Here is a 27,295-nt window from a genome sequence, read left to right as displayed (position 1 = left end):
TGATGAATTTTAGCTATTTAGTTCTTCATTTATAATTGTATTTTTGAGCTCTAGGATTTCTACTTCATTTTTATTCAAATATGCAATGTTTCTTTTATATTTCCAGTTATCTGCTGAAATGTTTAACTTTTTCTTTTATCACCTTGATCATAGAAAAGTGTTGCTTTATAATTTGTGTGTGATAGTCCCAATACTTGAAGCCCCTGTACTTCTATCTGTATTATCTGGTGTGTGTGTGTGTGTGTGTGTGTGTGTGTGTGTGTGCGCGCATTTGCGCACACCCGCACATGCTAGTTTTAATTTATGTTGTCATCTTTGATTGTGTACTAGATATTGTATTTGAAAAGCTGGTTGTAAACATAATTTGAGGTTTATGCATAATCTTCCCCCAGAGATGATTTTTGTTTGCCTCTGCCATGTTTCTGGGTAGTAGCAAACCAGAATGAATGTCATCCAATTCCAGGGATTAGAATTTGGGGGACTGTCCAATGACTTACATCAAGACTGTAATCTGAGCTGGTTCACTCATACTCATAGGGTGTATCTCTTAGGGTGCCAAATGAAAGCACAGGAAGTATAATGGGGCTCCCACTCTAGACCGACCCGAACTCCACCTGCCTGGCCTTGAACATCATCAAAATCCCTGCTTCACTTCTCATTTACCTCTTTTGGATTGGGAAATGCCCATAGGGCAAAATTTCCATATTCACCAAATTTTCCTGGATTGGCTTAGTAATTCTTCCTGATCATGTCAGCTCTCACTTGGTTTTGGGCTGTTTCTTTGGTTTTTCACTTGTCCTAAGATGTCTGAGTTACCTAGCTCACTATTACAAGAATTAGATGTCCTCCAGATAAATATGAATTGTATTCTAGTTTCTGCTCTGGAATTCAGTAGTTCTTGTGACCTTCAAAAATTTACTTATAGCCCTTGGGCCTGTTCCCCCATATATAAAATGGATTTGAGATGAGTCACTTTGGGGTCTGCAGTTCAGATTCTACTTCATCAGCACAATTTACTCTTATCATTGAGTAGATTTTAGGATAAGGAACCAAAAGACAAGAGTTACAGAATGCAGTGACTATTGATTTTCTTGTTTTTCCTATAGCTAAGATAACCTGGAATGTAGTAGGTGATAGTATTTTAAGAAACAAAGAAGGAAGGAAAGCTTCTCAATAGATTTGCTAAAATTTTGTTTTTATTCTGTGGAGTCACTCACTACCATCATGGATGTCAGTATTGTCAGTCCCAAAACCCCATTTTATAGACCTGTCTTTTCTGCGATTGGGGAGAAACAAGAAGAGGACTTGCTGGCAGAATCGTAGGAAACTTTATTAGCTTGCCCACCAGCTTTGTGGGAACAAGAAAATGCAGCATTTCAAGCTCTGTACCAAGGAGTACATTTGACAAAGACTTATGTTAATCAAAGATCCCCCCATCTCCCACCACTGATGCTTGTTTAAATGGGACAGCATTCCATAAAGCTGTAACAGGTTGCCATAAAAACCTGTACCAGATGATGGAAGTCAAGAGCCTTTATCAGAAAACACACAAGCTGGTTAACAGTGAGATCTTTGCATCCCGTTTGCTTAACGGTTTCTCCTACCACATTTTTATTTTTGCAGTTTCTTAGCATCTTTTATGATAAGATACCTACTTCTTAACTCTTTGTGACCCCACACAAACTACATGATCAGGTAGGATGAAGGAGAACAAAAAGGGAAGGCAGGTTATCACCAGGTGCCTCTTTAATAGTTTGAAAACTAAAGGGCTGTCATAGAATACTAATCCTATAGACAAAGGGCCCAAAATATTGGCCAAGGCAAATTTGTCTTTATAACTGGGGCCCTTCATTGGGGTGCTACCCTATATTTCAATTGAATAACTATTTTTAAGCCTCCCTTCAACAACCAGTGTCTCTCTATTATAGCTTCCAAAAGTCTATCTGTGAAATAAATTACATTATTATAATGTTTCCCAAAGCTAACAGAAGAGAACAGCAATTCCATAGATTATAACATTGTCAAGAATCTATGCATGTGATTGATGCATTCAGAGGCATTCACTGAAAATTTTCAATATAAAAATAAGAAAATAATGGGTGTAAACAGCCAACAGAGGTGGCATTATAAAAGAAATTAAAGATCTGGTTTTGGAAGGTAGTTTTATTGGTAAAGATATATGAAAATTGTCACCATTGAAAGTGCAGGTAATAAAGCTCTGAGGTTGGTCTTGTATTTCCAGTGCCTAAGGGGAAGAAAGTCTACCTAAGAACAGGATGTTAGTTGAGGGATTGTGTCGAATGAAGAAAATGAATGGATGGTCGGCCACAAAGTTTTCTTCTGGCATCAGCATGCAGAAGGTGGCAATGCCTGCTGTGGCTGCCGCTGCCTCTGTGCCCTCCTCATTCACTTCCACAAAAGACTTGTGGACAACTTTTGATATGAAAAGATCTCTGGCTCCTGACATGCCGGACAGATCAGCCTTGCTATTAAAGAGATCCTCTATACCGAGGCGGGCTAGGTGAGAGTTTAGGTTGTAGCTCTCTTCCAGCTTGAACCTGGGCAAGCTTACATTGATTTCTATGAGATCCAGATTCTCAGGTTTGGTCCACTCACGCAGTTTTTCCAAAGTCAATTGTTTCTCGATCTGGAATGAGAATGGGCAAAAAGAAGAGGTGAGAACAATTTCATATAAGCAAGGCAATGAAGTATTATTTAAATGAACGGACTCATAATATCAGTTGCTAATTAGTTTCCTTCACGTGTTGTGCCAAAACAGATTCCACTTGGAGGATATCATTTCTTTCCAGCAATTGGTGATAAAAAAACCAGAGTTGTGTTCCAAGCCATTAAGGGCCCAATGTAACAGGAACATTGGACATCTATCCAGTCCATCAACCATCAATGCATCCACCCACCCATCTATCCAGGACTTACCAAGCCCCTACCACACTGGGTTACTGTGATAAGCCATGACGGCTGTTATTACTCTAACTGGTTGAGTGGAGCAAGGGAAATTTTTAAAGTTTTCTATTTAGCCAAGGCAAATTTGTCTTTATAATTGGGGAGAGTTATTTATTCTGTTTATTCTGAACTCCACTGATCATAGGGTTATCTGTGAATCTCACACAACTGAAGTAATCTCTAATAGATTTAGCTTGTAGGTAAAAATAGAATAGGGCCTAGTTCCTTACCTAAAATGTGGGTAATAATAGAACCTACCTTACAGCACTGTTGTGCACATTGAATGAGTTAATGTATATAAAGTGCTTGGCATATAGTAAGTGCTACATAAATGTCAGCTATTATCATTACTATTATTACTACCATTGGACTAGAACAGAACCATCATTCTACTTGTTCTATTGTTGCTGATTATTCCTTGCATGGGGTTAGAGAATGTATCCCTGTAATCAGAGAAGAGATGAATATGGAAATGAAATTGAAATAAAGAACACATTGATGTTAATATATACTTTATACATGCAAATGAGTAATATTGGACCTCTTCCTGAGAGCAAGTTTGGTTGAGTGTGTGTGTGGGGGGGTGGGGAATGGAAGTAGAGAAAAACCACACAGCAGGCTAGAGATACTAAAACAAAAACAAAAACATAAACTTCACAGTTTTTTCTAGTTCTAGCTTGGCAAGAGACGCCATAGCCTTTATATTATATGTAATAGAAACCTCATACAAAGTTCATATTAGAAAATAGGCTTAGCTCTCAGCTAACATGTCACATGAGTCTTTTCTGTCATGTAGCTACTGGAAATTTAAATCACAATCAATATGAATTGTGGTGAGAATGAGCAGTGTAATAATAGGCTTTCACAGTACAAGATGAAACTATATGCTGATGTTCTGGGGTTTAACATTTTAAAATATGTGTTTCAATTAACCAATTCTCATTTTACTGCACTTTCCTCTAAAGTTCATTTAAGAGGGTTTTTGTGAGCTGCCACTGACCAGTATTACATTTAGTGTAGATCTTTAGATGTTCCCCACCACAACTGTTCCCTAACAGCAGCTAAAAATTTAAACTTAGGGCTTCAGAGTAGTAAATGTTCATGGGCTAATTTCCAAAGGAATGATAAAGAATCAGAAAGGAAAGCTATGTTACACTAGTAAACACATAACAAGTACCGACCACACGACATACACACAAGGCAGAATCGGTAGGTCAAAGGAAACATGAGCATGAGGTGTGGGAGCCTTTACCTTCTTCAGACCCGTGGACTCGTCCTCAATGTCATCCGGCAGCAGGATAACCATGCTGAGCTCCTCACCTTGGTAAGGCAGTTCCAGCACACGGCACTTAAGGTCCTGGATGTAGCCATATGGAAATTTCTTCTTCTGATACATCATTTTCACTATTTTTGTGTCTTTCTGAACAGTTGATAAAACAAGTCACTCACATTATTATCTGCATTCTTTCAGAGCAAAGAGTAATTTTATACAGTTACCTCGCCTTACCTTATTCAGTCTGAATGGTGCATCGGTTGTGGCCTCTTTCATGAATTTCTCCTGCCAATTTCCTTTGAAATAGATGGCATTCACTAGCACAAGTTTAGTCATGTTATCAACCACACCTGCAACCAACAGTTCTGGAATTTTCCCTAAAAAGATAAAGTAAGTTTTATAAAAATTCATATATATATATCAGAATTCCAAATTTGAATTGACATTTAATCAGCACTGAAATGCAATTCAAATGTATACTTTCTATTTAACTTCCTTTAACATATTAGTTTAAGAAAACCCTACCAGTGTGTTTTGACTTGAAATAAACCAAGGGTTTAAGGGATAAAAACAGGAAACCTCCTTTTCTGGAGTGTTTGATCAACAATGAGCCTTATTTTGTGAATGACCATTCTTTTTCAGGCATAAAAAATATTCCTTAACGAAAATGTTTTTAGTCACTAGTAAATAAATTACTTCTTCAAATCCTCCAAATGGAAGCTACTCTCACAAAAAACATTTTAACAAATATCCAAAAGGTAGGACAATTACTCCACTGAAACACGAACTCCCCGTGACCACATCACGGCCATGAATCCTGGTATGGAAGACAGGTGTTCAGCTGGTGCCTTGACGCATTCCAGGACTAGTAGGTTAGAGAGAGCTGTAGTGGAGAAACAGCTGAGGGAGAGTCTGTCCCACCTACCATCCCTGATTGTTTAGACAAGATGTTGGCAAAAATAGTTATGACCACAGTAGTTTGTGAATATTGAGTCACAAGTGTCAGGAAACGTCTTTCCATATGTGTATTAAGAAAGTTAGGCCAGGCTGGATTTTCCTCAAAACTGTATTCCTTTTACTCTACATTCAATGCTAGTTTTAATTTTAGAATGTAGTTTGGGGAACTTTTGGGGAAAAATATTGAGCTGCTTCAGTTATTATGTTGAATTTCCACTTTGAAGAATTTCTACATTTGAAAGCTTTCTGGCACTCGGCAGTGGCACAGGGTCAGAGGAAAGGGAGAGGGAATCATTTGCAGGTTGAGAAGGTAGAAGGAGGAAAAGAACAACCAGTGTGTAATGACTACATTCTGCCCACTCTTACCTTCTGTCTGCCCTTTGACCCACTCATTTATCATCTTCCTTGCATCTTCAGAAGTATGCTGAAAATCCACACTGGCCAATTCAGCACCATACATTTTTTTAGTTGAAGCTAAGAACTCCTGTGAAAGGGTGGGAAAGAGGAAAGGAGGGAGAGAGGGGAAAAGTCATGAATAAGGCCTACAACGTACAGAAATGGTTTTCTAAAATCCTTAAAAGCAATAGAAATTGTCCTAAAAGGCATAAATTTCATTATAACAAAAATTCTAACCCTTCTACTTTTTGCATTGCAGTAAAAAAATACATTACCATCTTAACCCTTTTTGTTTGTTCAGTGGTTTTGGTAGTGTATAAAATTTACCAATTCTCTTCTAACCTTTGACTAATATTTTCATAAATAAGCAAAATCTGATTGTTCTTGGAAGTAAATTATGGAATTCACTCTTGCTTTAGTAAAACAGCCAGGATAGATCTTTTCACTCTGAAGACTATAAAATGAAACCACATCAATTAATGGGAATACTGTCTGTCATATATTTTTATTCTGTATTGTTTTTCTGAATGTTTATAAAAATTAAAACTAACTTCTCTGACTTGATTGTGCTGAAAAAAAGTCCTCATCGTCTAGTGAGTTTTAGAACATGAGTGCAAAATACTTACAGGGAGGAAATTATACGTTTTCTCTCCATATAATCTATTAGCAAGTTTCAGAATATAGGGAGCTCCACGCTTGTTGATATCAGCATTCAGACTCTGAAACCTTGAATGAATCTCCTCAACCGTATTGAAATATAGAGCCTAGAATAAAAAAAAATTATTTCTATAACCAGTGATTTTTTGAAATTATAAATGGATTCCTTGGCATTTGCGTCCATCAAATTAGTGTTTTTATTACTAATTATTGATAATTCCCAGCCCAATACTTTATTAATTTTTCAATGGAAAACAAATAATAGAATCTAAAATTTGTAGTTTTGTGAGACATAATAATTACATTAGAAACTTTTTATATCACTTTTTTTTGTAACTGTAGTTCCACAAGTATGAGTGGTTAATAAACTAAATATTTATACACAGCTGCTTTTTTCTAAAGAAAATCATAAATGGTATGTTCAAATGTATATTCTGTATCAAATATAATTTTACTGAAGTTCTCAGAAATAAACAGTAAAAATAAGAATCATCACCTATGCAGAACCACAAAGATATTACAGATTGAGGGTTTTTTTAAATTACACTATTAGCACCAGTAACTCACTTATTTAAAAATAACGTCTACGAGTATACACTTAACTTTTGGCAAAGGTTTAATTCCCATGTTACAAACCAAGAATCGCTTTATGGTTTTATGAGGCCTGGGCTGGTTCCTTGTTTTAACACACAAAGAACAAACCTACACAGTGTACAAAGTCCAGTTACTCACCAAGATATGGAATGTTTGTGTAGTTGCTATGATCGATCTACTTTAATGGAAATGGGGTGGGGGGTGGCCTTAAAACTATTCTTTGCTGAGGTAATAAAGTCCCTGGAAAGACTCAAAATAGAAGCAACTGCAAGAAGCAACTAATAATAGTACCAGGGTATTTTTAAAAAGTGGATTTTTGAAAACTTTAAAATGCTTTCCTATCTGCAGTGATACACATGGTTGGTTTTCCATAAAATACAGTAATAAAAGCTCTACAGCTGGAATAGTTCCATAAACTTGAATCCAGGGCTGGCCTTCCCTAGTTACAGGTGGCATATAATTTGTGACCATTATGTTAGAAAGACCTCCTTCACTTTTGGCACTCCATTCCCCTAGGTTTCAAGGAAAGCCAGAGTTCCCCTCTCAGAATTAAAGAACATGTAGCACAGAAGTGCCCTGCACACCCAGTAGGAAGGCTGGGCCTTACTGCTGCTTCTCCTGCTGTAAGAGTGACCTGCCATTTAACCCAGAGCTTGGTCCTGTCTGTGGCTGCCACACCCCACCGCTCTCCTCTCCCTGCAGGGCCCTCCTGCTCTCACACAGGCACTTGGTGCCAGGCACAGGGCTAGGCCTGGAGAATACAGAACCACATGGCTGTTGCCTGTTCCCTCAAAAAAGTGACACCGCCAACATCTCCACTATGGTGCTTTTCCTATGTGTCATTATGCTCAAAAGTATCATTACATAACAGGCATTATGGGTAGCAGGCCATGTGCAACACAGAAACTGGAAAATCCTAGTCTGGGAGGAGAAGCTGTCAAACCTTTGCCCACTGGAATAGAAAAGTGGGACACTGCAGGGATTTTTTGTAGCTTTCTTCACTGCTATATCCTCAGTCAGACACAAACAGCACCTGGCACACAGTATGTGCTCAGTGAAAACTCGATTGTGAATGAAAGCCTGCATAAAAAAATGGATTGTTCTCGGGGCTTTTCTGAAAGTCTGGCTTCACAATGTATAGTTGTTGAACACAGAAATCCAGTTTTTAAAACACTGTAAGAGCTCAAAGGCACACGTTTTTAGTATAGACTTGCATGGAAACCAGACTATTTTTGTTTGTTTCTGCTGACCTTGGACAACTGTGCTGCAGTAGTGCCTCTGGTCCCCATAACAACCATGGCCAGCGCTGATGAAATGCTTATGGGAGAGATGAAGATGTTTCCAGTAGGATTATTCTCATTCAAGGTGCGGAAGAGGTCCAAGGCGAACCTGGTGTTTGCTGTGCTCAGCTGCTCCATGGCGAAGGCTACAACACAGAACAGAGGTCCGAGCTGCCCACTGCCCACACGAACAAATTAGGCAATGGCATTTCTCCATGTCTACCTCAACTTGTGCCAACTGCCCTGGAACAGCCTAAACTTGTACTTTCTTTTTTTTCTTTTTCCTCTTTCTTCTTTCTTTTTCTTTTCAGGAGGGCAAAAACATTTTCTCATGTGCACAAATGTGGGAACTAGAGATAACTGGCCAAGAATCCATCAGTGACCCAGGATCAGGACCCAGGGTACCCTAAAGGGCTCTGACCTTGCAGACACAGCAGCCAAGGCTGGGCCTTTCCTGCTAAGTTTGTGAGCACATATGTTTCCCACCATTTGGATTGCCTCTGATTCATTTGGGCAATAAAGCCATTGCCCACATTTGCCCGAAATAAAAATGCTTCTGTTAGAAAACCATAGCTACTTATTACACATTAAAGCAAATTCCAGTAAAGTAGATATAATTATCCTTATTTCTGAGATTCAGTTGCTAATGCTTGGAGACGTTAAGTGTCCCAAGTCTCATAGCTGCTGTAGGGTATGTGAGTTTGAAAACCGAGCACAGGTCCCAGGGCTGGTCGAGGTGTCCAGACTGGGAGAAGATGACAAGTCTCCTCTCTGACACTCCCGTAGTGTCCCAGGCTAAGCTCCGGACCTTCCACCTCAGCTCAGCCTGCCCATTTACCCCTCGCGACTTCTCCCAGAGCCTTAGTTTCCCCCACATACAGGCAAGGAAGAATAATAGCTGTGCTGGCTGCTTCGTGCATAATACATTGAATTATTATTGTTGTTGAAAAGTGATCTCTAGGATCTCATGGGCCTCCTCTCCCTCCCTCCACCCGCAGAAAGGAGAAGCGGGTTCTGCCTCGGGGCTGCTTGGAAACCGTCACGAAGAGCTCGGGGAGGAAGGGAGTTCAGGAAGAAAAACATTCCGATCTCAGGCTCCAGGTCTGCCTCCCAGCCACCGTTCCCCAACCGCCGTCCCTCACAGGGCTGCCAGGCCTCGATTCCCCGACGCTGTGCGGGCGACCCGGGGTCGCCCCCGGGGCGGGGCGCACAGCAGAGGGAGGTGGTATCGCGGGCGCAGATGGGCGGTGCAGGGAGCAGTCCTGGCGAACAGGAGGGGACTGCGGTGACCCCAGGCCACGGAGGGTCCGGGGTTGGTGCTGGGCGGCGGTGACTCCTGTTTGGAGCCCGGAACTCTCCGGGGGTGGCCGATCTGGCCTTCCCGACCTCGGTATTAGGCGTGGGTGGGGGAAGGGGAGCTTACCCTCTGCTCAGCAGCCTGGGCGGGGCACAGGATCTGGGAAGCTGCGCAGAGCTTGCGTACTGTGCTTATATAGCTGTGTAAGTGGAGTGCTTCACGGGATCAGGGGTGGGGCGGACAGGGCGTTGGCCCTTCCCCTAGATATGTTCTTAGGAGTCTGGGCTTGGTCATGTATAAGCGTTTAAGAGGAGGGAGGGGCCTCCAGGATAAGATAAAATAGAATCAGTTCTGTCAACTGATGGTCATTGCTGTCAATTCAACACCAGTAGAAATCCTCAATTCGGGATGCAGTGAAGAAGGAAACTTTATTCAGTGCAAACAGCTCAACTGTGATACAACACAGCTGTGGAACAGCTCAATAGTGTTGCAGCTCAATTATAAAGCAGCATGGCTGCAAGGCTGCCCTCTCTGACTAGACAGCTCTGTTCTGGTCTGCTCTGCAGTGATGGCTGCCATGTTTCACCTCCTCCGAGCAGGGGAAACACAATCTTCAATCTTCAGTAGAAAGAGAATGTGAGCTGGGATCAAACTTAGAGAGAAATCCCTGCTTTGGTCCCTAATTGGTCTGTCCTCATGCAAATGAGGGCTCCAGTTCCTCAGTTTGATTGGTCCTAAAGGAACTATCTTGGTCAGAATGGAGTTGCTCTGATTGGTTGGTGAAAATGCTAATGGGGATCTAGCTGTGCAGCTTCCTCTGGATGGGGAAAGCTTCAGTCCTACTGGTTGAAGTACATACAACTCCAGCAACCCCTTTATAAGGACTGGCTCAGATGGCAGGAACACAGTGCAGGCAGGTGGTTCAGTGCAGGCTTATCCCTGAAGTGCAGTTTGTGTGAGAGGCCCCTGTGTAGAAATGGCTTCTAAGCTCTGTTTTTAAAATTTGAGCCCAATTAGCCACCAGTCCTTCTTGATAGATACCTTCTTTCTCAGAGTCCACAATTCCAAACAATATCCTTGATGTCACTGTCTTTAGGTACCAAAATGAGTTCAGATAATTCTGCATTCATGAAACTTCCCCTATGTTTTTTTGCAAATCTCAACGTGAAACAGGGATAAAGGAAAAATTCTGTTTTATTTATTTATTTTTTAAAGATTTTATTGGGGAAGGGGAACAGGACTTTATTGGGGAACAGTGTGTACTTCCAGGACTTTTCTCCAGTCAAGCTGTTGTCCTTTCAATCTTAGTTGTGGAGGGTGCCGTTCAGCTTCAAGTTGTTGTCCTTTCAGTCTTAGTTGTGGAGGGTGCAGCTCAGCTCCAGGTCCAGTTGCCGTTACTAGTTGTAGGGGGCGCAGCCCACCATCCCTTGTGGGAGTCGAACCGGCAACCTTGTGATTGAGAGGACGTGCTCCAACCAACTGAGCCATCCGGGAGCTCAGCGCAGCTCAGCTCAAGGTGCCGTGTTCAATCTTAGTTGCAGGGAGCGGAGCCCACCATCCTTTGCGGGACTCAAGGAATTGAACTGGCAACCTTGTGGTCGAGAGCCCACTGGCCCATGTGGGAATCGAACTGGCAGCCTTTGGAGTTAGGAGCATGGAGCTCTAACTGCCCGAGCCCCTGGGCCAGCCCTATTGTTTTATAAGTATGGATAATATAGTGTGAATGGATTTGTAGATTTTTTTAAAAGGTTTTTTTTTTTTAACTTTTATTTATTTAACTGTGTTTTTCCAGGACCCATCAGCTCCAAGTCAAGTAGTTGTTTCAATCTAGTTGTGGAGGGCGCAGCTCATGTGGGGATAAAACCAGCAACCTTTGTTGTTAAAAGCACTGTGCTCTAACCAACTGAGCTCTCCGGCTGCTCCTAGATTTTTTTTTTTTTTTTTAACTCTGAGAACTTGTTTATAATGTAAAGGGGCAAACAAGATCCAGTAATGAGTAATAAAAATACTATCCATAGTTTAAAAAGAAAGCAGCAAGAGTTTAATAACTACAATTGTAGAGTGCTTTACAGTTTATTAAAATAAAGAAACCAACATTTATTAAAAGCTACTCATAGCTAAATTGTAGTGGTTTGATCACATCTGGTAATCTCTCTACCATTTCTCACAAACTAGAGAACCACTCAGTAGCTTCTACAAGTTCATTATGAGAAAGTCAAGAACGAGAGATGGTACTGAGAAGTTGTTAAATTAAAATCTGAGACACATAAACCAAAGAAAAAAGTATTCATCAATCATCAATCAATATATGTACTGCTTAAGGTTGAGACAAAGTAACTATTCTGTCAAATAACATTGGAATGTTCTACTGGTGGCTTTAAAATGTAAATGGCTACTGTCAAAGGTCAGAGATACTCATATACTCGTGATGGCTCAGCCGGTTTGGTACAGTGTTTGGTGTATCTACTAAACTCAAGCACATGCTTACCTTAGCTCCCATCCAGCAATTTCACCCTTGGGGCTTTTCCCAACAAAAATGTGTATGAGCGTGTACACCTGGAGATATGTACAAGAATGTTCATAACAACATGGATTGTATTAGATTCACACTGAAAACCATATAAATCCCATCAACAGAATGGATAAATAAATACAATACAATAGTATAATGGAAATGGACAAACTACAGCAATACACATCAACATGGCTGGATCTCACAAATACGCTATTGAACAAAAGAGCACAGACACAAAAGAGATGTATGGTTCTCATTATAGAAAGTTCAAAAACAGGCAGAACTAATCCATGGTGTTTGAATTCAGGAGAGTGGTTGTCTTTGAAGAGTGAGGGGGGTTGTATTGACTATATCTTCTTATTTTCTGTATTTTTGATGCTGTGGCATTTGAGGCCTTGATTCTGGAGAGACTGGCCCCATCAGGATTAGTTAATTTCTAGAGATAACAAATGACTCCCCTGATATCCCTAGGTTGTCGCAAATGGAAAAATTCCATTCGTGTTTATGGCCGAGTAATATTCCATTGTATATATGTACCACCTCTTCTTCATCCATTCATGTATTGATGGACAATTCCATTGCTTCTATATCTAATACTGCAGTGAATATAGGGGTGCATATGTCTTTTCAAATTAGTGTTTTGGGTCACTTCAAATAAATGTCTAGAAGTGGAATTTCTGGGTCATGTGGTAGTTCTATTTTTAATATTTTCAGGAACCTGTTTCCCATAGTGGCTGCATCAATTTGCAATCCTATGAACAGTGCATGGAGGCTCCCTTTTCTCCACATCCTCGCCAACACTTGTTGTTCGTTGATGTCTTGATGATAGCCATTCCGACAGGTATGAGGCCATATGTTATTGTGGTTTTAATTAGCATTTCCATGATGATTAGTGATCATCAATAGTGGAGCATCTTTTTATATATCTATTGGCCATCCGTATGTCCTCTTTGCAGAAATGTTTATTCAGGTCCTCTGCCCATTTTTTAATTGGATTGTTTGGGGGTTTTTTGTTCTTCTACTGTAGGATTTCCTTATATATTTTGGATATTAACCACTTGCTGGATATATCATTGGTAAATATCTTCCTTCATTCAGTAGGTTGTCTTTTCATTTTGTTCACCATTTGCTTTGCTGTGCAAAAACTCTTTGGTGAGATATAGTCTCATATGTTTGTTTTTTGTTTGGTTTTCCTTTCCTGACAAGACATATCCAGAAAAATATCACAAAGAGTAACGTCAAAGAGGTTGCTGCCTATGTTTTCTTCTAGGAGTTCTATGGTTTGGGGTTTTACATTTAAATCTTTAATCTATTTTGAGTTTATTCTTGTATATGATGTAAGAAATTGATCCAGATTCATTCTTTTGCATGTGTCTGTCCAGTTTTCCCAACACCAACTATTGAAGGGACTATCTTTACCCTACTGTATATTCAGGCCTCCTTTGTTATAGATGAATTGACCATATAAACATGGGTTTATTTCTGGGTTCTATATTCTGTTCCATTGAACTTTGTGTCTGTTTTTATGTCAGCATCATGCTCTTTAGATTACTAGAGTTTTTAGAGAATTCTTTAGGGTTTTCTACATATAATATAATGTCATCTGCAAATAGTGAGAGTTTTTCTTCTTCCTTTTCAATTTGGATGCCTTTTATTTCTTTTTCTTGACTGATTGCTGTGGCTAGGACTTCTAATATTATGTTGAATAAAAGTGGTGAAAGTGGACATCCTTATCACATTTCTGATCTTAAGGAAAACACTCTTAGCATTTCCCCGTTGAATATGTTAGCTGTGGGTTTGTCATGTATGGCCTTTATTATGCTGAGAAATATTTCCTCTAATTCCCACCTTGATGACAGGTTTTTTGATAAATCAATGCTGGATTTTGTCAAATGCTTTTTCTGCATCTATTGATATGATCATATGATTTTTATCCTTTATTTTGTTTTTATGGTATATCATGTTAACCACACTTGCAACCCATGAATAAATCCCACTTGATTATGGTATATGATCTTTTTAATGTATTGCTGAATTTGGTTTGAAAATATTTTGTTGAGGATTTTTGCATCTATGGTCATCAGGGATATTGGCTTATAGTTTTCTTTTTTCTTTCTTTCTTTCTTTTTTTTTTTTCTTAATGTGTTTGTCTGGTTTTGGAATCAAACTAACATTAGCCTTATAAAATGAGCTTGGGAGTCTTCCCTCCTCCTCAACTTTTCAGAATAGTTTGAAAAGGACAGGTGTTAATTCTTTTTTCAATGTTTGGTAAAATTCACCTTTGAAGCCATCTGGTCCAGGACTTTTGTTTGTTGGGAGTTTTTTGTTTTGTTGTTGTTGTTTTCATTACTGTTTCAGTTTCATTAGTAGTTATCGGTTGGTTCAGATTTTCTGTTTCTCTTTGATTTAGTCTTGGAAGATTGTATATTTCTAGGAATTTATCCATTTTTTCCAGGTTGTCCAATTTGGTGGCATATAATTTTTCATAGTATTTTCTTATAATCCTTTGTGTTTCTATGGTGTCAGTTGTCACTTCTCCTCTTTCAGTTCTGATTTTATTTGGGTCCTCTCTCTTTTTTTCTTGATGAGTCTGGTTAAAGGCTTACCAATTTTGTTTAACTTTTCAAAAACCAGCTCTTGGTTTCATTGATCTTTTGTATTGTTTTTTCTTTTAGACTCTGTTTTGTTTATTTCCACTCTGATCTTTATTGTTTCCTTCCTTCCATTCACTTGGGGCTTTGTTTGCTTCCATATCCTTGGGGCTTTCTTTTTCTAGTTCCATTAGGTATAAGGTTAGATTGTTTATTTGAAATTTTTCTTGTTTCTTGAGGTGGGCCTGTAGTGCTATAAATTTCCCTTTTAGAACTGCTTTCACTGTGTTCCACAGATTTTGGGTCATTGTGTTTTCATTTTCATTTTCATTTGTCTCAAGTTGTCGTTTGATTTCTTCCTTGGTTTGTTTGTTTGTTTATTTATTTATTTATTTATTTATTTTAGATTTTATTGGGGAAGGGGAACAGGACTTTATTGGGGAATAGTGTGTACTTCCAGGACTTTTTTCCAAGTCATCAAGTTGTTATCCTTTCAATCTTAGTTGTGGAGGGTTCTGTTCAGCTTCAAGTTGTTGTCCTTCCAGTCTTAGTTGTGGAGGGTGCAGCTCAGCTCCAGGTCCAGTTGCCGTTGCCGTTGCTAGTTGCAGGAGGCACAGCCCACCATCCCTTGCGGGAGTCGAGGAATTGAACTGGCAACCTTGTGGTTGAGAGCCCACTGGCTCATGTGGGCATCGAACCGGCAGCCTTCGGAGTTAGGAGCACAGAGCTCTAACCGCCTGAGTCACCGGGCCGGCCCTCTTCCTTGGTTTCATTGTTAACCCATTTATTGTTTAATAGCATGTTATTTAGCCTCAGTTTTCTTCTTGTAGTTGATTTCTAGTTTCATATCATTGTGATCGGAGAAGATTCTTGATATGATTTCAGTCTTCTAAAATATGTTGAGACTTGTTTTGTAGCCTAATATGTAGTCTATCCTGGAAAGTGTTCCATGTACACTTGAAAAGTATGTATTTGCTGCTGTTTTGGGGTAAAGTGTTCTAAAAATATCAATTAATTCCATCTAGTTTAATTTGTCACTCAAGGCCACTGTTTTCTTATTGATTTTCTGCCTGGATAATCTATCCATTGATGTCAATGAGGTGTTGAAATCCCACTATTACTGTATTACCGTCAATCACCTGTTTTTGTTTGTCAATATTTGCTGTATATCTTTTGGTACTCTTGTGTTATAAGCATAAATATTTAGAAGAGCTATATCCTCTTGTTGATCTTTTTATCTTTATGAAATGTCTTATTTGTCTCTTGTTATAGCCTTTGTTTTGTTTTTAATTAAGGTTTATTGGGGTGGCAATTGTTAGTAAAGTTACATAGACTTAAGGTGTACAATTCTGTAATACATCATCTATATATCACATTATGTGTTCACCACCCAGAGTCAGTTCTCTTTCCATCACCATATATTTGATCCCCTTTACCCTCATCTACCACCCCTCTCCCCCCTTACCCTCTGGTAACCACTAAACTATTGCTTGTGTCTATGAGTTTTTGTTTCTTCATTTGTTTGTCTTGTTCTTTTGTTGCTTTTGGTTTATATCCCACATATTAGTGAAATCATATGGTTCTCGACTTTTTCTGTCTGACTTATTTTGCTCAGCATAATAATCTCAAGATCCATCCATGTTGTTGCAAATGGTTTCATTTCATCTTTCCTTATGGCAGAATAGTATTCCAAATCTTTGGTGTTTTTTTTTTGTTTTGTTTTGTTTTCTCATTTAATTACATTTATTCCTCTGATCAACTTTAGGAAATAGTACTATTATATTTTTTTTTTATTGGGGTGACAATTGTTAGTAAAATTACATAGATTTCAGGTGTACAATTCTGTATTACATTATCTATAAATCCCATTGTGTGTTCATCACCCAGAGTCAGTTCTCCTTCCATCACCATATATTCGATCCCCCTTACCCTCATCTCCCACCGCCCACCCCCCACCCCCTTTACCCTCTGGCAACCACTAAACTATTGTCTGTGTCTATGAGTTTCTGTTTCTCATTTGTTTGTCTTGTTCTTTTGTTGTTTTTGGTTTATATACCACATATCAGTGAAATCACATGGTTCTCTGCTTTTTCTGTCTGACTTATTTCGCTCAGCATTACTCTCTCAAGATCCATCCATGTTGTCACAAATGTTCCTATATCATCTTTTCTTACCGCCGAATAGTATTCCATTGTGTATATATACCACAACTTCTTTATCCATTCATCTATCGAAGGACATTTTGGTTGTTTCCATGTCTTGGCCACTGTAAACAAAGCTGCAATGAACATTGGAGCACACGTGTCTTTATCTCTAAATGTTTTCAGATTTTTTGGGTAGATACCCAGGAGAGGGATTGCTGGGTCATATGGCAATTCTATTTGTAATTTTTTGAGGAACCTCCACACTGCCTTCCATAATGGCTGCACCAGTCTGCATTCCCACCAACAGTGTATGAGGGTTCCTTTTTATCCACAGCCTCTCCAACATTTGTTACTATTTGTCTTGTTGATGATAGCCATTCTGACTGGGGTGAGGTGATATCTCATTGTGGTTTTGATTTGCATTTCTCTGATGATTAGTGATGTTGAGCATTTTTTCATATGTCTATTTGCCATTTGTATGTCCTCTTTGGAGAAATGTCTCTTCAAGTCCTCTGCCCATTTTTCAATTGGGTTGTTTGTTTTTTTGTTGTTGAGTTGCATGAGTTCCTTGTATATTCTGGATACTAGCCCCTTATCGGAGGCACTGTTTGCAAAAATCTTCTCCCATTCAGTTGGTGGCCTCTTTATTTTGTCAATGGTTTCTTTTGCTGTGCAGAAGCTTTTAAGTTTCATATAGTCCCATTCATTTATTTTAGCTTTTACTTCCATTGCCTTTGGAGTCAAGTTCATAAAATGCTCTTTGAACCCAAGGTCCATAAGTTTAGTACCTATGTTTTCTTCTATGCAGTTTATTGTGTCAGGTCTTATGCTTAAGTCTTTGATCCATTTTGAATTAACTTTGGTACATGGTGACAAATAGCAGTCCAGTTTCATTCTTTTGCCGGAGGCTATCCAATTCTCCCAGCACCATTTATTGAAGAGGCTGTCTTTGCTCCATTGTATGTTTTTAGCTTCTTTGTCAAAAATTATCTGTCCATATTTATGTGGTTTTATTTCTGGGTTCTCAATTCTATTCCATTGGTCTATGTGTCTGTTTTTCTGCCAATACCATGCTGTTTTGATTATTGTAGCCCTGTAGTACAAGCCAAAGTCAGGAAGTGTGATACCTCCAGTAGTGTTCTTTTTTCTTAAGATTGCTTTGGCTATTCGGGGTCTTTTGTGGTTCCAAACAAATCTGATGATTTTTTGTTCTATTTCTTTAAAATATGCCATTGGGATTTTGATGGGGATTGCATTGAATCTGTATATTGCTTTGGGTAATATGGCCATTTTAACTATGTTGATTCTTCCAATCCATGAGCACGGAATGTCTTTCCATTTCTTTGTGTCTTCTTCAATTTCTTTCAAAAATGTCTTATAGTTTTCAGCATATAGGTCTTTCACATCCTTGGTTAAGTTTATTCCTAGGTATTTTATTCTTTTTGCTGCAATTGCAAAAGGAATTGTTTTTTGTATTTCTTTTTCTGAGATTTCATTGTTAGTATATAGGAAGGCAATGGACTTTTGTGCGTTGATTTTGTAGCCAGCAACTTTACTGTATTCGTTGATTGTTTCTAATAGCTTTTTGGTGGAGTCTTTAGGGTTTTCTATATATAGCATCATGTCATCTGCAAAGAGTGATAATTTAACTTCTTCATTCCCAATTTGAATGCCTTTTATTTCTTTCTCTTGCCTGATTGCTCTGGCAAGGACTTCCAACACTATGTTGAAAAGCAGAGGTGATAGGGGACATCCCTGTCGTGTTCCTGAACGTAGAGCAAAGGGCTTCAGTTTTTCTCCATTAATTATGAGATTAGCAGAGGGTTTGTCATATATGGCCTTTATTATGTTAAGGTATTTTCCTTCTATACCCATTTTATTAAGTGTTTTAATCATAAATGGATGTTGTATCTTGTCAAATGCTTTTTCTGCATCAATTGATATAATCATATGATTTTTGTCCTTTATTTTGTTTATGTGATGTATCACATTGATGGATTTGCATATGTTGAACCATCCTTGTGCCCCGGGGATGAACCCCACTTGGTCGTGATGAATAATCTTTTTAATGCATTGTTGTATTCGATTTGCTAGAATTTTATTTAGGATTTTTGCATCGGTATTCATCAGACATATTGGTCTGTAGTTTTCTTTTTTTGTGCTGTCCTTACCAGGTAAATCTTTGTTTTAAAGTCCATTTTGTCAGATATAAGTATGGCTACACCACTGTTTTGTCATTTCCATTTCCATTAAAGATCTTTTTCCATCCCTTTGCTTTTAGTCTGTGTGTGTCTTTCTATCTGAAAGGGATCTCTTGTAGGCAGCATATGTATGGGTCTTGTTTTCTTATCCATTCAGCTACCCTGTGTCTTTTGATTGGAGCATTTAATCTATTTACATGTAATGTAATTATTGATAGTATGTAGGTATGATAAATATGCCTTTTTATTATTTATACTTTTTATCTTTTTTCTTCTTAAAGAAGTTATTTAACATTTCTTGTAATACTTGTTTAGTGGTGATGAACTCATTTACTTTTTCTTGCTTGGGCAGCTTTTTATTTCTTTTTTGATTCTAAGTGATAGCCTTGCTGGGTCAGGTAATCTTGGTTGTGAGTCCTTGCTTTCCATCATTTTGAATATTTCATGCCAATTCCTTCTGGCTTGCAACGTTTCTGCTGAGAAATCAACTGACTCTTATGGGAGCTCCCCTGTAAGAAACTGCTTTTCTCTTGCTGTTTTTAACATTTTCTCTTTGTCTTTAATCTTTAGCAATTTAATTATGAAGTGCCTTGGTGTGGGCCTCTTTGGGTTCATCTTGTTTGGGACTCTGCACTTTTTGGACTTGTATGTTTATTTCCTTCACCAGGTTAGGGAAATTTTCAGTTATTACTTCTTCAAATAGGTTTTCAATCCCTTACTTTCTTCCCCTTATGGTACCTCTATATAGAGAATGTTAGTGAAATTGATGTTGTCTCAAGAGGTGCCTTAAACGCTCCTCATTTTTTAAAATTATTTTCTCTTTTTGCTGTTCTGATTGGGTGTTTTCTGCTATTTTATTTTCCAAATCACTGATTCGATCCTCTGCTTCATCTAATCTACTGTTGATTTCCTTTAATGTATTTTTCATTTCAGTTGTTTAATGTATTCTTCATTTCTGACTAGTCCTTTTTTAATTCTTTTCTATCTCCGTTTTTATGTTTCCAATCTCTTTGTTAAAGTTCTCACTGAGTTTATCTACTCTTCCTCTAAGTTCACTCATCATGCATATAACCAGTATTTTGAACTCTGCATCTGGTAGAGTGTTTGTTTCCATTTTGTTAATTTTTTTTTTTTTAATGGAATTTTGTCCTGTTCTTTCATTTGGGACATGTTTCTTTGTCTCCTCATTTGGGCTTAATCCCTGTGTTTGCTTCTATGTGTTAGGTAGATCTGTTGTGCCTCCTGGTCTTGTCAGAGTGGCTATGTAGTAGATGTTCTGTGGTGCAGTCTCCTGGGTCACTTGAGCCATGTGCTTCAGATGTGTACCTTGTGTGTATTATGTGTGCCCTTATGTTGTAGTTGAGACTTGATTGCTCTTGGCTTGTGAGTGGGAGGGATTAACCCTCAGGCAGACTGGCTATGAGAAAAGTCCATGACTACAGTGGATAAGCTGTTTTGTGAGGGCTGATCCTGTGGGGAAGTATGCATTTTATTGAAGCTCTCATGCCTGCCCAGTCTGTCCTTTTGGTGAGTTGTTTGTGGAGCTGGTTGGGTGGGGCTCTGGTGCAGTCTGAGGCAGGCTACTGGATGTGTTGGTTCTGGCACATCTTGGGAGGGGGTCTGGTGCAGGCCAAGGTCAGCTGCTGTCTATGCCTTGCCTAGAGCCACTTTGAAGGAGGTGCAAAGTGGTCTACCGGTGGTTGCCACTTGTGCTGGCCTTGGAGGTGCCTGGGAGAGGCTAAGCTGGGAACCAAGCCTGGCTGCCACTAGTGCTGGGCTTGGGGCCACTTAGCAAGAGGTACAGGGCTTGTCAAGGCCAGACACTACTTGTTTAGGGTTTGTGAACCTTTGAGAGATTTTCAGAAAGTCCAGAGCATGAACCAAGACATGAACAATTTGTGCGGAAAAGCTGCCGGACGAGGTCAGGGCAGGGCACTTAAGTTGAGTGGGGCAGGGTCTCAGGGAATCACCAGGGCAGGGTGAATGGTGTTAGCCAAGTTAATGAAGAGCTCAGGTTTGGTGTCCACCTACATATACCAGCTGGGTGATGGAAGGGATCAACAAAAGAACAATGGTGTTTGCCAGCACTTCTATCCTCAGAATCAGCTGCCCTGATCCCTTCTCTCCAGTCCTTTCCCAGAGCTAGTCAATTCAGCTTCCTTCCTCCACCCCACCCCAATGTCCCTGGTGCTTTTTGAGCTGCTATCCAAATGCTGGATCTCAAAGTGAGTAAGTCCATGAGCAAGTAAGTTCATTCCCAGGCCCTTTAAGAGAAACACCTGGGACTCCAGCAGCTCTCCCTCTCACTCAGCCACTCACTCAGCCAAAATCCCCACTGCCTTTCAGTTAGAAGTTATGGGGACCTCTGTTTCCAGCAATGGAGCCTTGGGCTGGGGAGCCCAGTGTGGGGCTGGGACCCCTCACTTCTCAAGAGGATGCTCTATAGCTGCCATATTCCTCTTGTTTCTTAACCTCAGCACTACGATTATGGAACCTGCCCATTACAAGTCTCTGCCCCTCCTGCCAGTCTCAATATGGCTTCTTTTTATTCTTAGTTGTAGAGGATCTGTTCATCTAGTCTTCAGGAAGTTCTCAATGATGATTGATCTGTAATTTAGTTATAATTTTGATGTGGTTGTGGGAGGAGGTGAGCATAGTGTTTATTTACTCTACTATCTTGACTGGAAGATCTTCTGTAACTGACTTTTTTTTATCAATCACAATCCCAAAAAATATTCCAAAGTAAAGATGTGTGTGTGTGTATGTGTGTGTGTGTGTGTGTGTGTGTGTGTGTGTGAAAGTAGGCAAGCTGATTATAAAATTTGTGTGGTGATAAAAATGGTCAAAACAGTCTTGAAGAAAAACAAGATAAGAGGATATGTTCTACAAAATATCAAAACTTATAAAGCTATAATAATTAAAACAGCATGGTATCGGTGCAGGGATAGACAATAGATCAATGAAATAGAATAAAAAGTTCAGAAACAGACCTTTGCATATACTGATGTTTGCTATATGATGGGGTGGCAAGGCATCCATGGGGAGATGATGGAATACTTAATAATTTGTAGGGACAATTCCATATCTATATGTAAAAATTTAAAGAAAGATAGAAAGAGAAAAAAGAAAATAATTCTTACCTCACACTATACAAAGAAACAATTTCATGGAAATTTAAGATCTATGAAAAGCAATGTGAAAAATAAAATTAAATAAACTTTTAGGAGAAAATGTAGAAAAATTTTCCATGAGTTCAGGTTAGGGAAGAAATTTTTTTAGAAAACAAGGAAAGCATTTACTATAAAGAAATTGATTAATAAACCTGACTGCTTTAAAAATAAGGATTTCTGTTTGTTACAAAGACACCATTAAGAATTGAGAAGATATGACACACAATTGAAAGAGAATTAAAAGGCATATAATGGATGAAGACTGTTATTGTGTGTGTGTGTTTGTGTGTGTGTAAGTTCTACAAATCACATTTAACAAACACACTAGAAAAATAGGCAAACAATTTGAATAAACACTTAGAAAGAGGAAATACGAATAGCTTATAAATGTATAAAAGTATGTTAAATACAAATTTAAAATATAATGAGATACATTACACGAACAATGGCAAAAATATAAAATTCTGACAATTTTATATGTTGGCCAGGATATAGAGCCACTGGAATTCTGTCACTCGTTGGGGAGATTATGAACTGGTAAAACTACTTTGGAAACTAGTTAAATATTATTTAAGAATGTTAACTTGGCAATTCTTTTCCTAGAGAAATGTGTTCACATTTACATCAAAAGACATTTACAAGAATGTTTAAAGTAGCTTTATTGGTGAGCCTGAAAGATCAACAACAATAGAATGAATACATATATTGTGATATATTTACCCAATGGAATACTATGCCCCAGTGAAAATGGACAAATTATTGCTGCTTTGACAACATGGATGAAATTCCACTACGTAAGTTGAGCAAAAGAAGCCAAATTCAAAAGACTACTTTTCGACATTATTTCAGGCTAAAGCAAATTGTACAGCTTAGGGATGCAACAGAAGGGGTAAAACAATAGAGAAATGCTGTGGAATTATAACAAAAGTCACAAGAGTTGTTACGTGTTGGGGAAGACAGGCTCTGATCAAAAGGGGTCATGTGGAGAGGAGAGGCAGCTTCGTCTGCACTGCAGGACTTGATTTCTTGACCTGGGATTCTTGGGTGCGTGCTTTATAAATAGCTGTTCAATTATCCGTATGATGTGTGCACTATATTTCACAATAAGCCAAATAAAGTAATGTCAAGTGATCTAACTGACATAGCTCAAAATGCTTGACAAGTTGCTATGTTTATAATTACAAAGTTCAGTTGAGAAATGAGTAAAATGTAAGAGTGAAAGATAAAGTTAAGTAATGGGCAGGGGGCGGCCGGATGGCTCCGTTGGTTAGAGCATGAGCTCTTAACAACAAGGTTGCTGGTTCAACTCCTGCATGGGATGGTGGGCTGCACCCCTGCAACTAGATTGAAGGACTTGGACTTGGGGCTGGTCTGCGCCCTCCACAGCTAGATTGGGGGACAGCGATTTGGCTTGGAGATGATGGGCCCTGGGGAGGCACACTCTTCCCCAATATTCCCCAATAAAAGTTAAAAAAAAAAAAAAAAAGAAGCAATGGGCGAAAGTGTGAGCAGATGAGCTATTCTTTATGTCAACCCTTCCTCCCTTGACAGCCCTCACATAAGATTTGTCCCTTGTTTTATGTTGTTCGTTCATAGCCTCAGGAGTTGTGAAATTCAAAACTGCCCCTTTTATATGGAAGACAAGGGGAAACCAAAGAAGCAGGCAGAGCACTTCAGATTGGTAGGTGGCAGGTTTAATAAGCAAGGGAGCTTACATATGAATCTTGTCTTGGGCAGTTGCAAGGTGAACAGAGAAGCCACCTGCGGAATCTTAAGAGCTTACACAGAGGCCTGAATGGGTTCAGTCACATACATAATCCAGATGATCTTCACAAGACATTGCTCTCTCAAGACAGCATCTTTGAAGTGGCTCCTAGTATGAGAAGAGTGGGCAGAACGTACACTTCAAGGACAGAGTAGGGGCTAGGGAGCCTCTCACTCCCTGGCTCCAGCTTGCAGGTCAACCAGCGGTCATGTTCTCTTGACAGCTTGTTTGGAGGTCCTAGCAGGGGAGCACAGCTACTTGTATACCCTTGACTGAAGAACAGTCCTCTCCTGTATGGGGGAAGGTCGACCTCTTCGACCCAGCGTGCAGCTTCTGGAGGGACGCACATGGAACCGAGAGGGAGGAAGCAGACACCTGCCTAGCCAGCCAGATCAGCCGAATCAACCCTGGCGATCAATGGGGTGACAATGTCACAGCCAGATCATCCTCACATCCAGGTCATGTTCTCTTGATGACCTCCAACATATGTGAGGCTGGAATTCTCCATGGTAGATGCAGCCCTGACAGTGGAAAACTGTGAGAAGGTTGTCACCAGCGTGATAGAAAAGGGACTGAAGTCAGTCCTGGAGGGACTTTGTCAGGCTGTGACAGGGCTGTCTAAAGACATGTTGCTAGACCCGTTCCTCTGAGCTGTCTGCTGGAGTTGGTAGTACTATGCAGTAATCGCTGAAATCTTTACAGTTCTCTTGATTTGTTCAGAAGATTTCAGTTGGATAAAAGCTGGGGCTGGGTGGTGGGGGCAGGAAGTGAAGAACAGTTTGCTATGAACGTGCTGCATTAATTGAGGATAAGTATAATACAAACTAATTAACAATTTTAGCATTTTTATAACAGAGTATAAAGAGCTAGACTCGTCTTTAAAGACTGCCAGCCTTAAGTAAGAGTCATCCAAAATACAAAGGCACTGTATGAAAGCTGAGTACTCCCAATTTTATGCGAGTGAAATAGACTTTCTAGAAAAAGAACTGGAAAAAGCGAAAATCAGAGGCTCAAAACAAGGTAAAAATTGATAGAAGGCATTATAAGGACACAATCATTGAAGGTGAATTCAAGTCCATCAAATCACAGGTGCTTTTTCCAAATAGAACACAGTGAATATTTTTCTTTTTTTTTAAAAGTAAAGTTTATTGGGGTGACAATTGTTAGTAAAGTTACATAGATTTCAGGTGTACAATTCTGTAATACATTATCTATATCTCACATTGTGTGTTCATCACCCAGAGTCAGTTCTCCTTCCATCACCGTATATTTGATACAGTGAGTATTTCCATCCCGTCCCTCATCAGGGGGCAAGTCTTTTGAAAAGAGAAGTTTCCCCCAGGGTAGACACAGGCTCTCTGCAAGGTGGCACGCACCCTCCTTCCTTCCAAGCTGAGGTCTTTTTGCTGGTGGGTCTAAAGGGCTCTTCCTGAGAAGAGGAACTGTTCTCCCTCTCATCTCAGGAGAATGTATGGACACTCTCAACGTTACTTCCCACCGCGTCTTCCCAACCCACTCGTCCTACCCTCGTGAGGAGGACTGCTTCTGCTTTCAGGGGTTTTCCTCATGACCCTCCACCTGAGCCTGAATTATTCCCCCTGCCCCCACATCCTCTAGTAGAAGTGACTAACTCTTACTCCACCTTCACTCAAGTAATTACTGATCATCCAGAACGCCCACAAAAATCTTGGTTTCTTTTTCTCTCTCTTCAAAGGGAAGTTTGAATTAGCTTGTGTTTTTGATTCAGTTTAAGAAACTGTAATTAAATGAATTCTTATACTTTTTAAGCTCGGTAGAGTTATAGGTCTCACAACTGTGTTTTGTATGTTAAATGTGATTGTTATGTGTACATTATTTCCATGTTATTGTACTCCTAGATAATAAGATATTTTATTTTAGTAATCGATCTCTCAAGACATAGGCAAAATTTATAATTTCCATGAGCATGGAAACATTTTAAACTTAAGAAGTAATTTTTGTATATCAAGAGCTATATTTCAATAGTTAAAAGAAAAATATGAAAATGACTTGATATTTACTCAAATAATTATTAAACTTGTTTTTAATGGCTTATTTTTAACTTCTAAAACAACAAGAAAAATGACTTAAAATCACTCTACAAATGTTTTTCTACAAATGGTCTGAGGGTTTTAGGTGAGACAGAGCAATTTCATGACAATGAATAGTTCTGGCCCCTGGGCTATGGTTGCAAGTGACTAGACAGACACTCCTAGGAAATTCTACATCAGTTATAGTCTCAGATCTTGGGTAGTTTAAATGATTGGGATCACAGAAATGGTTAAAATAATTTCTCAGAGTTCTTTCTAGTACTTTTATTTTCTGCCAAACAACGGAACAAAACTAGCATTAAAATTTCAGCTGTGTAACATAGCTTTCTCCTCTAGAGGTCCAAATTTCATCATTACAAAGTAACCACGGACTTTCTGCTGAGATAGCTGAATGCCAGAAACACTGATGTCATTTTTCTTCTTCAAACAAGCTCAGTTGTCCTGTCTAAGGTAGCTGAAATTTCCATAACACTAATTTTCTTTTATAAATATAAAAAGTCAGTCGAGGTTTTCCTTGATCTCACGTCCTCCTCCTTCCCCCTTCATTTCACAGGCCATCTGTCAGTATCTAAAATGAAAAGACCTACTTTTCCAGGATCTTTGTCCCTCCTATTGCCTCTTCCTGGAATGACTGACTCCTTCTAATTCTGGTCTCAGCTCAATGCTGTCTCTTCCTTGAGATGTTTCCTGGCCACTGGGCCTCTGCGCTCATCCCAAGTTACTTTCTGCTTACTTTCTAACATCCTTCACCATCAGAAATTATCTTGTTTATGAATGCATTGTCTGTCTCCTGTGATGTCTGCCACATCACAGGAACAGAGCTTTGACCCAGCTGTTTACTGCTGTACCCCCAGCATTCAGAACAACATCCAGAACATAGCAGATGTTTAGTAAATATTGTTGAATAAATGCATGACTGAATGAATGAAGGCTGTAGCCCAGAACAAAGTGAGCTGTGGAAGTAGATGATGTGATGTTGCTCAATAAAGTCTCTCAATGAATGATAAGTGGAAGAGAAGGCATTTCAAACTGAAAGGATAGACTACCTCTAATTTAAATGGAAGCGGGCCCTAATCAACAGGAGTTCAAATTCCAGAGCAGCCAACTATAACACAAGGGAGAAAATGATATATGTGGCTAAGATGGTACAAAGAAATCTGCCTTGGCAACTCAGAACTGAGGAAAGCATTTACCAAAACCTCTCATTATTATTCACAGGACAAGATAAACAAGAGTAAGACGATACCATGTTTCCCCAAAAATAAGACCTATCCCGAAAATAAGCCCCAGTTAAGATCGTCAGCCTGACAGATGCATTTAGTACGTTATGACAATGTTCCAGAAGATCACATGTATTTGAATAAATGTAGATTGCTGTTCATGAAAAAATAAGACATCCCCTGAAAATATGCTGTAATGTGT

General features: G+C 39.2%; 1 protein-coding gene across 1 annotated transcript; it reads right to left on the bottom strand.

The window, feature by feature from the left end:
• Positions 1 to 1,309: 1,309 nt before the first annotated feature.
• Positions 1,310 to 9,695, bottom strand: SERPINB1 (serpin family B member 1). The gene is made up of 7 exons (XM_019752400.2): positions 9,545 to 9,695; positions 8,092 to 8,267; positions 6,217 to 6,354; positions 5,561 to 5,678; positions 4,472 to 4,614; positions 4,217 to 4,384; positions 1,310 to 2,647 (listed from the first exon to the last, which is right to left on the bottom strand). The coding sequence occupies exons 2-7, from the start codon at positions 8,257 to 8,259 to the stop codon at positions 2,246 to 2,248; spliced, it is 1,137 nt and encodes a 378-aa protein (XP_019607959.2). The 5' UTR covers positions 8,260 to 8,267; positions 9,545 to 9,695; the 3' UTR covers positions 1,310 to 2,245.
• Between the last annotated feature and the right edge of the window lie 17,600 nt (positions 9,696 to 27,295).

This window comes from Rhinolophus sinicus, linkage group LG06 (assembly GCF_036562045.2).
Source record: "Rhinolophus sinicus isolate RSC01 linkage group LG06, ASM3656204v1, whole genome shotgun sequence".
Taxonomy (NCBI): Eukaryota; Metazoa; Chordata; class Mammalia; order Chiroptera; family Rhinolophidae; genus Rhinolophus; species Rhinolophus sinicus.
This window is presented reverse-complemented; position numbering and strand designations above follow the sequence as displayed.

Excerpts from the sequence above, each read along its gene's own strand:
- SERPINB1 (XM_019752400.2), bottom strand. The coding sequence starts at position 8,259 with ATGGAGCAGCTGAGCACAGCAAACACCAGGTTCGCCTTGGACCTCTTC. Across the intron at positions 6,355-8,091 it reads CTGCAGCACAGTTGTCCAAG|GCTCTATATTTCAATACGGT; the intron begins GTCAGCAGAAAC and ends TTTTTATTCTAG. Across the intron at positions 2,648-4,216 it reads AGTCCACGGGTCTGAAGAAG|ATCGAGAAACAATTGACTTT; the intron begins GTAAAGGCTCCC and ends TTCTCATTCCAG.